The sequence below is a fragment of the Macrobrachium rosenbergii genome, chromosome 21 (genome assembly GCF_040412425.1).
Source record: "Macrobrachium rosenbergii isolate ZJJX-2024 chromosome 21, ASM4041242v1, whole genome shotgun sequence".
Lineage (NCBI taxonomy): Eukaryota > Metazoa > Arthropoda > Malacostraca > Decapoda > Palaemonidae > Macrobrachium > Macrobrachium rosenbergii.
In genome coordinates, this window is record NC_089761.1 from 55,159,883 (window position 1) to 55,174,208 (window position 14,326).

General features: G+C 42.7%; 1 protein-coding gene across 1 annotated transcript in view; it reads left to right on the top strand.

The window, feature by feature from the left end:
• Positions 1-14,326, top strand: part of LOC136850203 (serine-rich adhesin for platelets-like) — a 114,270-nt gene that overhangs the window by 16,519 nt on the left and 83,425 nt on the right. Inside the window, exon 2 of the mRNA XM_067123842.1 lies at positions 470-2,337. Coding sequence (XP_066979943.1) covers positions 504-2,337 — 1,834 coding nt within the window. The 5' untranslated portion in view covers positions 470-503. The remainder of the gene's footprint in view (positions 1-469; positions 2,338-14,326) is intronic.

The window sequence follows — 14,326 nt, forward strand, 5'->3', positions numbered from 1 at the left end:
TTGCTTTGTCCCAGTGGCTGAAAGAGAAAGAGCTTAGTAACAGTTGGTCAATGAAGGGTATTTCCCCTTGTCATAATCACCAGTTAATGACCTTGTTACCTAGTTCAACAACTGTTCTAGCTTGCAGTGAGGATACTCCTGTAGAAAAGGATTTGGTTTGTTTACCTAGGAAAAATACCTAGGGTATTGTTTAGGGTAACTAAGTAAACAAGTGGTTTTGCACATTACAGTACATTATAATGGTCAAATTACAAGAAGTACTAAGTTAATATCAAAAAGATCTTTGCAGTATTCATTCAAATAAAGTTTTGTTGAAAGAAGAGTGTAAAACTCTATTGTAGTGCAAAACAGCTTTAATTTTCTCTCACGTAGGTAATTTTGTAATGAGGTTGTATTGTTTAAGTCTTCATTACATTCCTTTATTATACAGTATTCAAAATTTCATATATGCGTATTATTTGTGTTTCAGAAGGATATGCTTAGGAGAAAGGATTTGTGCAGAGATGACGGAGACATTACTGTTACTGAGTGGACAAACTGTAATTCTAACAAGTGATGAAGCTGAGTCATTGGTACAGAATGGGGCTGCAGCCATACAGGGTATTAGCAGTCATGGAAGTTCATCCTTACAAGGGGCAGACTCCAAAGATATCTTTGTTCCCATTACAGCCACAGCTTGCAACATTTCACAGCCATCGAATATTCAGATCACCAGTCCTCTCGATAGCCGTAGTCTTCAGTCAAATTTTGTCCAGGTTAAAGTTGATGGCAAGGAAATACCTGGATTTGTCCTTGATGGGAGTGGAAATGCTGCATCTGTTCAAAATTCTGCAGATCATCAGCAAAATAGCTATGGATTACTTACATCAGATAAACATTCAAGTGCAGCAGTGATAACTGCAGAAGCAGGTGATGCCATGGCTTCTACAGAATTTTTGCAATTAGATAGTACAGCTACTAAAACAATCTCAAAATCTTTTAATGGAGCCAGTGAGGAGAGATTTGGTAGTGAGGTATATCCTTTATCAACCAGTGGTGATCTCATGCAGACCCAAGTGGAACAACCATCTGATGTGAGTGAACTGGGTGGTATTCACAGCATAGTGAAATTACCATTGGTTTCAAATGGTGTCCAGAGTGTAGAACATAGTGACAAAGTGACTTCATTAAATTCAGAGAAGCAGTCAGATAGTGGTCACAGAATAGTAGCAATAATCCATGGGGATGATGGAAGTAGTCAGTCTATTGAAATCCCTGTTGATGGGGAGGCATACCAATTCAATGTCCCTCATATTGTGACACAAGAAATCTCTGACTCTGAGCAGCTTGCTAAGTCAGAAAAGAAAATAGAAGACCCAAGCATATCAGATCAAGGAATGGCTGACAGTACATCCCAAATATTTAAGCTTAGTTGTAATAATGAAAGTTTACAGAGTAAATTACCTAGTAATGCATCCATTTTTATTGGAGATAGTGGTGAAAAGGTCATTATAAACATTGCAAATAGTGAAGAAGTATCCAACAAAAATAGTGAGGTCGGTTTAGAGCCTATTTTCATTATACCTGAGTATAGTACTGACAGCAGCATACCAACCATTCAGATTAGAAATACCGAAAATGATAATACTGTCAGTGGCTTAAGAAATGACAGTATTAGCTTGAAATCATCTGTAATTCCAAGCACTGAAGCCATGCATTTTACTAGAACAATGCCGGAAAAACGCCCCTCTGCAAAATCCCTCCTCTTTCCAAACTCTAACCAGAATGATGAAAAGTTCAGAAAAATGCTTAGATTCCAGAAGCCAAACAAAAATTCTAAAACATCTCAAGCAAACCATGTGGACTGGGAAAAGGTTACAACAAAATTTCGAAGTGTTCCAAAAGTTCCCGGTAGTAAGTATCTCAGAAATATTGCTAAAAGGACCAAATTTCAGAACCTCTCATCCCTTTTGGATACAAAACAGTGTGAGTCAAGTTCTCTTATGTTGAAAGAAGGCAGTCAGTTTACTGCTTCTCAGGTAAATGAAAGTATAGTTCGTGCAGTGGTTGCTGAATCTGGATCTTATACAAGAAATTCTGAAGGTAATTTATTGCAGAATACTTCACCTTTAATTAATAGAAGCCCTTTGAATAATGTAAAGGAGAAAGCCCTACCCTCTCATTTGCCACCTTGGAATTCTTCTGTCATAAATCCTACTGTGAGCATTTCACAAGAACCTATGCCAAATGAAGAAAAACCGTTAACAATTAAGATCAGCACGGGTTCAATTTATGAAAATGATGCAGCATCCGGAGGAGATATGTCATTTAGTCCAATCCCATCTATAAAATGTGAAGGTAAGGAAATCGTCTGCATCAGTTTCAGTTTTACGTTTTCTAATGGCTAGCAGATCTATATTTTAAACATTTGGATTACAGACACATGTTGAATGACAGTTGTTGCAGTTGATGTAATTTTCTTTATTACTTTTATGAGCAACCTCTTGTTTATCTGAATAAATATATCCAAGGCCCTGCTGGATATTGGAAATTTCTGGATATAAAAAACTATGATGTAAAAGCAATTTTGTAATCTTTTTAATTTTTCTATATTGTCACCACACTGCTGAATAGGGATTACTGATAGGGATTTAATGTATTTGTTATTAGTTTTAACACTTTTTATTGCTAGTTGTTTTTTACTTATACAAAACAAGAATACGAGTTTTTATAATAAGGATAAAAGAAGGGATACTTTGAAATAGAAGTACTGTAATGATAATTTAAAATTGTTATTGTGCAAAGAAAAAAGTTTTTAAAATAATGATTTAAGAAATTAAAACAACTTTTCTGTGACAAAAATATATGCATTCTTAGTTACTGTAATTAGAGTAATTGGCTATTTAGCAGTAGAGTATTATGTCTTAAAAATCATAAAGCATTTCTGAGAACAAATTTTCCAAACAAGTAGTTTGCAGAAGAAAAGCTTAGTCCGATGCCATGCTGGTTGTTTTTCATGTTAATAAACTTCGGTAAAGCTTTTCCAAGCATTCAGGCCATTTCCCTGTTGTTTCAAACAGCTTCATTGGTTTGCCAAATCAAAAGTAGGGGAGAGAGAGAGAAAGCTCAATTTCCTTGTTTCTACTTGTCACTTCAGTAAGATTCTCTGAAGCATTGGATCACTGACAGCAGGTTATGAAACATCAATTTTGTCAATTTCTTCGTGTCTCTCTGCCTCTGCATCTGATGGAAAAATCCTGTTGAACATTGCATCAGCCAGTTGCTTTACATTTTTATGATTTGGCAACCAGTAGGATTCTTTGAAATCATTTCAGTACAGTACTGTACTTCAGGATCTTCAAGATAACAAAATTAAAAACCAATAATACGCGTCTTAGCTGTTCCTTACTCTTGAATGTTCTCTTATTATAAAACCAGAAAAAAACTTTTGGTAAAGATAATACTGTACTCACCAATCTACATTATCAGTAGTTACTGGTAATGAATTACCAGTTTTCAAACCCAGGTACTGAATAAGCTTGTAAACAACACAGAATACATTGTACAGTACTGTACACAAAACAAAAACCAAAGTGTGCAGTATACTGTGTACAAAATTTATAAAAAATTTAACATCGAAACTCTCTCTCTCTCTCTCTCTCTCTCTCTCTCTCTCTCTCTCTCTCTCTCTCTCTCTCTCTCTCTCTCTCTCTCTCTCTCTCTCTCTCTCTCTCTCTCTCTCTCTCTCTCTCTCTCTCTCTCTCTCTCTCTCTCTCTCTCTCTCTCTCTCTCTCTCTCTCTCTCTCTCTCTCTCTCTCTCTCTCTCGAGCCATGCTGAAACTGCCTGCCTACATGGGCCAGACTTGAACATTATTTTTTATAAAGAATGATTCAGTGAGAGCAAGACAAACAAATGCACACCAACATGATGCATATGTATACATTTAAACAGACATGCATGTATGTGAAAGCATGCTGATTTTATTTGTAGCTACCATTATATATTGCAATTTGGTACCTCCATGTTAATAATCTAATAAACATATTTGTTCAAATCTGTATGTGTGTATGTGCAGGACTTTTCAAAGATGTAGTATTACAGCAGTATTATTATTAATTTTCTTATATGTATGTAACTTACCAATGTAATTACACAACTATGCTTTCTACTCGTGCAGCAATTAAAAATTTGAAGTTCACAGTAGCAATTCATTTGTTTTAAGTGTAGGTGACTACCCCATCCTCTGTTGGGGAACAATAGGTACAACAAAACAGAGAATCACTTCTTTTCTGCCGGCGTTCGACATAACATCGAATGTTTATGGTGGTTGGATTTGAAGTTGTTTCATCACGTTTCCAAGGATTTGGTGAAGTATTGTTGATTTTGGTAGCTTTCCAGCTTAGCTTAGCTGGTATTCCTACAATATGTCTGATTCTTGCTCATCAAATGTTAGATATTGTAGGGAAGGATGCAAAACTCGGATGACGAAAGTGACTTATGATAGTCATACGATCTGTGCAAAGTGTAGAGGACAAGAGTGTTCAAAAGATCTTGCGTGTGCTGAATTTGAGGGATGGGGTGAAAAAAATGGAAAGTTTTAAAGTCTCATATGGGTAAATTAGATAGGAATGGGAAAAGGAAAGCGGCTATATTAGAGTCAAGGGTAGAGCTATGAGTGTAGAACCTGTCTCTAACATTCAAGTCTTAGACTGTAATATTTCTCCTTTTCTTGTCCTTGTATTATCCCCCATCCTGAGTCCTCCTAATATTTTTCCGTCATCTCTTGTTCCTGGCCCCCATGCTTCTGAACCCGATGCCGTAGCCACCTCGAGAGTAAGTTTGACAGCAAATTTGATTTTGTGGTCAACACTATCGAAATTAGGTGAATCGTTAAGGTCCTGATTGTCGAAGTTCAGAGTTTTAAACAAGTGTCAGTGCCAGTAGAGGAGGTGGCTGTCCGTCCCGCTGATTCTCCTAGACAAAGGTCACTGTCACACTTCCCTGAACCTGGGAGCAGACGTACCGGAGGTCCAAGGGAGGTCAGCGGGGTTTGCCCACAGGCAGTTGCCCCCTCATCCGATTCGGTGGTGCATAGTTCCAACAGCCGTTGTAAAGGCATCGCTGTGAGTGCCCACCAGTTGTTGTCGGACTCTGATCTCTCCAGTCTGGGAAAGAGACGTATGTGGCATTTTCCGGGAAGTCTCATCCTTTAAAGAGACATCATGGTAGAGAGAGCCCTCTCCCATTTCTCTCAAGCGCACTCGAGATCCTGCTATCAGTCCGCAACCAGGTTGCAGTAAGTGGTGCAGTCCGACTCACCATTCACCAGATTGCTCCCATGCTGTGTGCCAGTTGTTGGTTCCTAAGCACTCTTCCAGCAAATGCTCATCTTCTCGGCGCCTGCATGAGAAGTCAGCGTATTCGCCAGAGCACCATCCAGTCTCCGAGCGCCTATCTCGGACTCCAGAGCACCCGTCTCGTTCTCCTGAGCACCGCCTCGGACCACTTCCGCTTCTAAGCGCTCGACGCCATCTGGGTGCCTGGCGCCAACCGAGCGCCCATATTCTTCTGCTTCGCCTCCCTTAGTATCAGAGGACCCCTCTTTTGCACATATTAGGTAGCAATTGGATGATGTGCTGGACTTGCTGCACAAGGCGCCCACTTCGATTAAGCCTTCTCAAGAGGGCTCCTTGTCTCCCATTTCTTCAGAAGAGGAAGAGGTAGTCTAAGAGCCTTCTTATACTGTGTATGCTTTTCTGATGAAGTACTTTTGGGCAACTTTTCCCTCTCACTTTCAGCCAGCGGCTCTGGTTTTGCCTGCTTCTACATTTCTGATGAGGAATCAGATGGACTCTAGTTTTTGTCTGCTGAAGATGATTCTCTCTTCCTCAGTTTAGAAAGGCCCTTAAGGAAGTAGAGGATTGGTTGTCAATGAAGAGGGGGCAAGAGAAGGTAGCTTTTGCTTTTCCTCCAGCAAGAATGACGGGCATGAGATATCTCTCCTATTCAACAGAAGCTCCACCATTGAGAGGCTTTGCCTCTTCCCAAGGTGACTTCTCAGGTTTAATTGACTCAGTGAGATGTTCAGCTTTTTCATCAGCAAAGGTCTTCTTCACCTCTTCAGAATTTGATCATTTAGTGAAACACTTATTTAAAGTCCTTGAAGTGTTCAGCTTTCTGGACTGGATGATCGGAGCACAAGCTAGAAAGATTGAGGAATACAATGTTCTAGCTACGGACTTGTCCTCAGACTGGCTAGGTGTGTTATCCTGCTCAGATGAAGCAGTGAGGGATGGCTCCCCTGAACTGGCAGCTCTTTTTACCATCAGAGTTCTCAAGAAGAGGTAGCTGTGGTGCTTCTTCACCACGAAGGGAGTTACGTCGGTCTATAAATCTGCTCCTCTGTACTCTCCCGTGGATAGACAATTCTTGTTTCCGCAGTCGGCGGTTAAGGAGATTGCCACCAATTTGCAGAAGTCCACACAAGATCTTCTGGCTCAGTCAGTGAAGAGCTCCAAGGAACGTTCTTCTTTCTCGTCCAAGTTGGTCTCTCCCCTGCAGCAGCAGCCCTTTTTAGGAGGCAGACAGGGCTTCTCTAGGCCCCGTTCCAAGGTGCGAGTGCCTGTAAAGGCCAGACTCTCTCTCTTTTGGAAGAGGTGGAGTGCCAAAGGCACGGAACCTTGGACAGTCAAGGTTTTAAAAGAGGGTTATTCGATTCCTTTAAAAGAGCACCCTCTTCTTTTAACCTCCATAGGGGGTTAGCCCAGTCAGTGCACCTCACGGGGTGCACTGTAGGCATTACTAAAGGTTCTTTGCAGCGTCCCTTTGGCCCCTAGCTGCAGTCCCTTTCATTCCTTTTACTGTACCTCCATTCATATTGTCTTCCATCCTGCTATCCACCCTCTCCTAACAATTATTTCGTAGTGCAACTGCGAGGTTTTCCTCTTGTTACACCTTTCAAACTTACCTTCTCTCAATTTCCTCTCCAGCATTGAATGACCTCATAGGTCCCATTGCTTGGCCTTTGGCCTAAACTCTGTATTCCATATTCCATTCCTTCTTGTAACTTCGCCTATCACATTAACGGGATACTCAGGGGGCTCTGAGAGGTTTGTAGCTGTCAAGGAGGAATTGTCAGCTCTCCTAAGACAGAAAGCCATAGAAGTAGTGGAGGATTGTATCCAAGAGGGTTTTACAACTGCTTTTTTGTTGTTCCCAAGTCATCACAGGGGTGAAGACCTGCCCTCGACGTAAATGCTTTGAACTTCTACATTCAGAAAACAAAGTTCAAGGTGGAGACAAATCAGCCAGTGTTATCCTCCATCCAGCAGGGCAACTAGATGATAACACTAGATGTGCAAGGCACGTATTTCCATATTCCAGTCTGCGAATCGGTGAATGAGTTTGCTGGGAACCCTCTCATCCATTGAACAGTTTGTGAAGCTGGGAGGACTTCATATAAGGCCTCTTCAGTTTTTCCTAAGGGCAAGCTGGAACAGAAGGAAACAACCAGACACAGTGACTTTTCCAATTACGACAGAGATAAAGGAGTACCTCTGGTGGTGGATGTCCAGAGACAGACTGTCAGAGGAAAAGTCTCTTCATCCCCTGAGCCCCGACCTTTCCTTTTATGCAGATGCCTCGGACCAAGGCTGGGGAGCTCTTTTGGGAACCCTAAAAGCTTCCGTCACATGGTGTCCAGAGCAAAGGAAGTTGCACATAAACATCAAAGAGTTGTTGGTCATTCATCTGGGCCTGAAATGCTTTGTGGAAGCAGTCACAGACAGAACTGTGGTGAGACATTTGGACAACACCACGGCTCTCTTATACATCAGGAAGCAGGGTGGAACTCACTCATTCTCCCTGTGTAAGGCAGTGAAGGAGCTGCTCATTTTGGTGGACCAGAATCAGGTCAGGATCACCACCAGAGTCATCCAAGAGAGGATGAATGTCTTGGCAGATGAACTAAGTCGACGAGGACAAGTACTCTCGACAGAATGGACTCTGAATTCGACAGTCTGCGACAGCAATTGGAAGTTGTGGGGCAGACCAACAGTGGATCTGTTTGCCACATGGAGGAATTACCGTCTTCCTCTTTTTTGTTCGCCATTTCCGGACCCTCAGGCATGGCCAGCGGAGGCCATGCTAGTAAACTGGTCAAACCTGGACCTTTATGCCTTTCCACCATTCAACATGGTGAGAGCAGTTCCCAAAGTTCCAGTCTCACTGCAACGTATCATTGACACTGATAGCTCCCTTCTGGGCACTCAAAGAATGGTTCCCGGACCTTCTAAAGTTCATCTTGGACTTTCCAAGGCTACTGCCTCAAAGTCCACATCTCCTTAAACAGCCCCATCTCTGGAAATTTCACCATGGCCTATCCACTCTTGCTCTGACAGGATTCAGACTATCCAGAGACTTGTCAGAGCGAAGGGATTTTCAAAACAAGCTGCGGAAGCTATTACCAGATGTAGACGACAGTCTACCAGCAGTCTACCAGGCTAAGTGGGCCATCGTCCTCAGGTCGCACAGCAACAATGCCTTGTCTGCTAAAAACCACTGTAGATTTTTTCTTAAGGAACAAGGGGCTCTCTTCATTGACTATTAGAGGCTACAAATCGACGTTGTGGTCAGTTACAGATTGATGTTGTGGTCAGTTTTTAATCATAGGGGAGTAGACTTAGGTTCTAATCAAGGTCTGAGTGATGTGATTTGGTCTTTCGAGACTACTAAGCAGCCGCAAGACGTCTGTTTCATGGAACTTAGGTGTGGTGCTGAAATGGTTAGCTGAAAGAAAACTTTATCTAGCAGCCTTGGCCACAGCTAAACGAGTGAGCTAGCTGCAGGCAATTGATAAATGCATTGGGTTTTCACAAGGGGATTCTGTCTGCTCCTTTTTGCTTGGCTTTCCAGCTAAGAACGAGTCTCCATCTAATCCCTGGCCACGCTTGTTCTCCATTAAAAACTTCATGGATATTCTAGGACCAGAGGAGGAGGAAAGAGTCCTGTGTCCAGCAAGGGCTCTGAGATATTACTTAGACAGGACAAAGAAGATCATAGTCCCTACCAGTAACCTCTGGTGTTCCATGAAGAATCTGTCTAAGAACATGTCCAAGAGTGTGTTGTCATTCTTTCCTAGAAGCCTTATTATAGAGGCACACTCAAATACAAGAGGATGCCCTGCCTTTCATTAAGGTGAGAGCACACGAGATTAGGGCTGTTGCCACGTCATATGCATTTGGACATATTATGTCGCTCTCGGCTATCCTCCAGTCAACATACTGGAAATGTAATTCCATTTTTGCCTCATGCTATATAAAAGAAATAGAAACAACATTTGAGAATTGCAGTACCTTAGGTCCATTTTCGGTGGCTGGTACGGTATTGGGGGAAGAAGCTTAGGAAGCACCCCTTCCTATCCGTAACTTCTTCGCCTTGAATTTTGGGTATTAAGTTTTCTTTTGGGAAGCCTGGGGGTTACATGCACCTGGAGTGCCCACCAGTCTGTGGTAGTGGTTTGATGGTTTTTAACTTTTATAGTTGTCGGAGTAGATAATGATTTTGTCGAGTCTTTTTGGATTTGGTACTGTGCCCAGGGTAAGGGCATATTTTCTTCGTTGATGCTTTTGGGTGTTCAGAAGACTCCTTCACTCCAGAGCCCCCTCTTTAAAGTCGGGGACTTATCTCAGCTCTACCGCTAAGTCACAGGTCAAGATGAGCACCAACCGAAAGGCAGTAATCTCCTGCTGTAGCTCTCTTACCAGGTAAGGATACAACAAGCATTTTATCAATGCTAAGAGATTTTATGTTGCAAATTAATCTTCATATCTGACTGTTTTTGGAACAATGTGTCCATTTATCCCACCCCCTGTTTTTGGAACAATATGTCCATTTATCCCACCCCTGTCAATGTGGGATTCAGCTGTGTAATTACTTAGTAAACATAGAGTATATGAAAATGGTATTTTCATAATAAAATTAAGTTTCATATATACTTACCAAGTAATTACAGGGTATTTTTTCATAATAAAATTTAGTTTCATATATACTTACCAAGTAATTGCAGATCAGAGCCCTCCCTCCTCCCCTCTGATGGACATTAAGCACAAGAGAAGTGATTCTCTCTTTTGTTGTACCTATTGCTTCCCAATAGAGGGCAGGGTAATTATGTACACTTAAAACAAATGAATCGCTACCACCAACTTCAAATTTTTAACTGCCCTGTGAGTAGAAAGTATAGTTGTGTAATTACTTGGTAAGTATATATGGAACTTAATTTTTATATAAGTTACTTACCAAGTAATAACATAGCTATTAGTTTCTATTGAACGGCAGCTAAAATTTTTAAATTCGCAGTAGCGCTGCTTTTGTTTTGGCTAGGCGAGTGACCCCACCCACTTTCTGGGTAAGAGAGGAACCAGCCTAGCAAACGAGTTCAATATGTTTCTGCCAGCTGATGGCTGTGGTTACAGTGACTGGCAGTGCGGTTTTTTGAAATTTCTCTTCTCTGTTGATCGTGGATCATTGGTGAAGTATTTGCTATATGGTAGTCTTTTTGGCACAATTAGTTAGTGTCAGGTTTTTTATGAAGACTAGTATTACCGAATTTGACACTTATCTGGACTTTCTTTGACTTGACTTGTCAGCATGTGCGACTTGGGCTCTCAAAGTGTTAGGTATTGCAGCAAAGGCTGCAATATGAGACTGATTAAAGCCTGGGTTTCAACCAGTGATATATGATTGCTTAAGTTGAATTATGATGACTGTTGGATGAGTAAGGATTCATGCATTATTGTGTGCTGTACCATACTTGGCGCTGTTCTCATTTTTGTTTTTACTGTTTTTACTAATTTTTTGTGTTTTATCCTATTTTTTACTGCATAAAAGATAAAAAAAAAAAATGTACAACTCAAAAGCGACAGAGAGGAGTGGATATGATATCTTAGCGTGTGTATGTGTATAACACACATGTGCACATACACTCCTTCCTTTGGTTGAGAGAAGGGGAGATGAGTTATAAATAGCTCAACGTGTTGCCAACATCTATGACAAAATTTTATATATATAACTTAACAAGTAATTACATAGCCTATGTTTCTAACTTGTGCAGCAGCTAAAAATTTTAAATTCGTGGTAGCATTCGATTGTTTTAGTGTAGGTGACTAGGTCCCGCCCACTGTCGGGGGAGGAAAGGTACAACACTGCTGAATAGCGTTAGTCCGTAGTCCGTTTCTGCTGGTTAATGACTGTAGTTCAGTTATCACAGCAGCTATTGTTTCGAGATTGGTTGCTGGACAGTTGCTCTTTGTGTCTGTTTGGTGACGTATTCTGAACTTTTGGTAGCATTTAAGCTATTTTCGTATAGCCTAGGAGGATTCATTAGACTCAGTATTAGTGAGTTATTTCCCAATTTTGACTTTTCACGACAATGTCTGACACTAGCTCTTCTAGTATCTGGTTTTGCAGCAAAGGCTGCAAAACTAGACTTACGAAAGCTTTTTATGACTCCCACACAATCTGTACTAATTGTAGGGGACAAACTTGCTCCATTGAATTGACATGTATCGAGTGTAGGGACTGGGATCAAGGTAGATGGAAAAGTTTACAATCTCACTTAGATAAGTTAGAACGAGACAGGAAAAGGAAAGTGGCTCTTAGAGCCGAGGCTAGGAATGTAGCTAATGTAGAATGTTATCCTAAATCGGCAATTACCGATTTACCTGTTCTGTCTCCCTCTCCTACTCCTATTTCCCCATTACCCAGTCCTCTACTTATCCAACCTACTCCTTCACCCGGCCCCCATGCTTCTCAGCCTAATGCCATTGCTAGCCTAGAAGCCCGTGTTGATATGAAGTTTTGGCTCATTATTTCGACTATGGACCAGTTAAGTGTGTTGGTTAAAATGCTTATGGATCAAGCCAGTGATAAAAGTGCAAGTGTTAGTGAAGTGTTAGTGGAGGAGGTGTCTACTCGTCCCTCTGGCGTTCCTAGACTAAGGTCCATGCCAGGCTCCCATGCACCAGGGAGAAGGCATACTGGTAGTCCAAGGGAGGTTGTTGGAGTTTGCCCACAGGTAGGCTCCCCCTCAACTGAGCCTGTTGAGCAGTCCCAGGACTCAGTGGACAGCCGCTGGAAAGGCGTCCGTAAGGAAGTGCATGACCTTTCTTCTAGTTCTTCAGACTCCTGTTCTGACAAGAGGCGACAAGGCCGCTTTTATGAGATCTCTCATCCTCTCAGGAGGCGCGTAGCGGTTAATGACCACACTTCCCTGCCTCCTTGCAAGCTTGCAAAGGATATTGAGCTCAGTCCTCAGCCTTCCTGTAGTTTTTGAGCCAGCCCTGAACGATCTTTGCCCCTTTTACAGTACAGTATTCGCCGCCCAAGTGTCCGTCGTCCTCATGGAAGTGCCCATCCTCATCTGATAAGCCACCAACTGATTTGGAGTATTTAACTACTCCCGAGCGCCCAGCGCCCATCGACTGCCCAGCACGAACCAACTGCTCAGCACCCATTGAGTGCCCAGTGCCAACTTTGCTCGCCCAGCACCAGCTCCTGTTCGCCTAGCACCAAACTCAAATCTTGCCACATCACTCCCCAAGCGCCCAACCAAGAGCCCGGCGCTCTCTCTGCCGTTGATTCCTTCTTCCGCTATCGGCCCCATACAGCATACAGTACTTTGCCCATGGATGCTATTCAGTGCCTTTTGGACAAAATTATGAACCTCTTGAAGAAAAATCAAGCAGTGACACAGGATCCTCCTGACTTGGTGCCAGAACAGAGTCTTCTAATTTCAAGCTGTGTTTCGGCCTCTCTAGAGCTCCCCAAGTATTCACTCGCGTTTTTGTCCCTCTTGCGAAGTGGCTTCACCTCATGGGAATCAGTACATCCCTCTATCTAGACGACTGGCTCCTATGCTCTCCATCGAAGAAGCAGTGCACAGAAGACCTTCAGGAGACCCTTCTAGCCCAAGATCTGGGCTTACTCATAAACGAGAAGAAATCGCAGTTGTCTCTGTCTCAAGTGATTCTTTATTTTGGGATGACAAAAGACTCTGAATTTTCAGGTTTTTCCATCCCCCAAAAGAGTACAGTCGTGTCTTCAAACAGTCCACGACTTCCTCGCTCTCAAGTACTGCTTGGCCAATAGTTGGATGGAATTTTTGGGAACCGTTGCATCCATCGAGAAGTTCGTAAGCCTGGGGAGGCTTCATATGAGGGTACTGCAGTTCTTCCTGAGGGCCAACTGAAACAGAAGACCCACCCGGCCTCATTCATCTTTCCGATCACACTGGAAATCAAAAAGACTTGAGATAGTGGCTTGCAGAAGAATGTCTCTTGGAAGGGAAGTTTCTCTGTCCACCGAGCCCCAACCTTTCATTGTACTCAGACCCTTCAGATCTGGGTTGGGGAGCTCTTCTGGGAGGCATGGCAATCTCGGCAGTCTGGTCTCCAGAAGAGAAGCTCCTACACGTCAATGTGTGGGAATTGAAGGCAATACACCTGGCCCTTTAGTCATTTGCAGAAGTGACCTTCAGCAAGAGAGTAGCAGTGATGTCAGGCAACACCTCATCCTTGGCCTACATAAAGAACCAAAGAGGCACCCACTCATTCTCATTTTACGAAGGCTACCAAAGACCTCCTTTTGTGGGCAAAGAAGAACCACACCGTTCTGGTGACAAGATTCATTCAAAGGAAGCTTAAACATAATAGCAAACGGACTGAGTCGGCGCAGACAAGTCCTTCCCACGGAATGGGCACTAGATCCACAAGTGTGCACTGACCTTTGGAAGTTGTGGGGACAGCTGTCAATAGACCTGTTTGCGACATCGAAGAACCATCACCTCCGCTGTTCTGCTCTTCAGCCCCGGACCGTCTGGCATGGGTGACAGATGCCATGCTCCAAAGTTGGCCCTTCCTAGACCTTTACACCTTCCCGTCATTCAACATGGTGAGGGAAGTCATCAACAAGTTCATATCCCATCAGGACTCAAAGATGACTTTGGTGGCCCCCTTTTGGCCACGAAGAGAATGGTTCCCAGATCTCCTCAAGCTGATAGTTGACTACCTCAGGGTCCTTCCACAGAAGCCAAAGCTTCTCAAACACCCACACTTCCACCGGTTTCATCACAACCTATCCTCTCTTGCTCTGACAGGGTTCAGACTGTCAGGAGACTTGTCAGAGCGAAGAGGCTTTCAAAACCAGCTGCAAAAGCAATTGCTAAGTGTAGACAGCAGTCTTCTCCCATAGTCTACCAAGCGAAGCGGACAGTATTCTGCAGCTGGTGCAAAAGAAATAACGTCTCTTCTTCTGAAACCTCTGTAACGAACATCGCAGACTTCCTTCTTT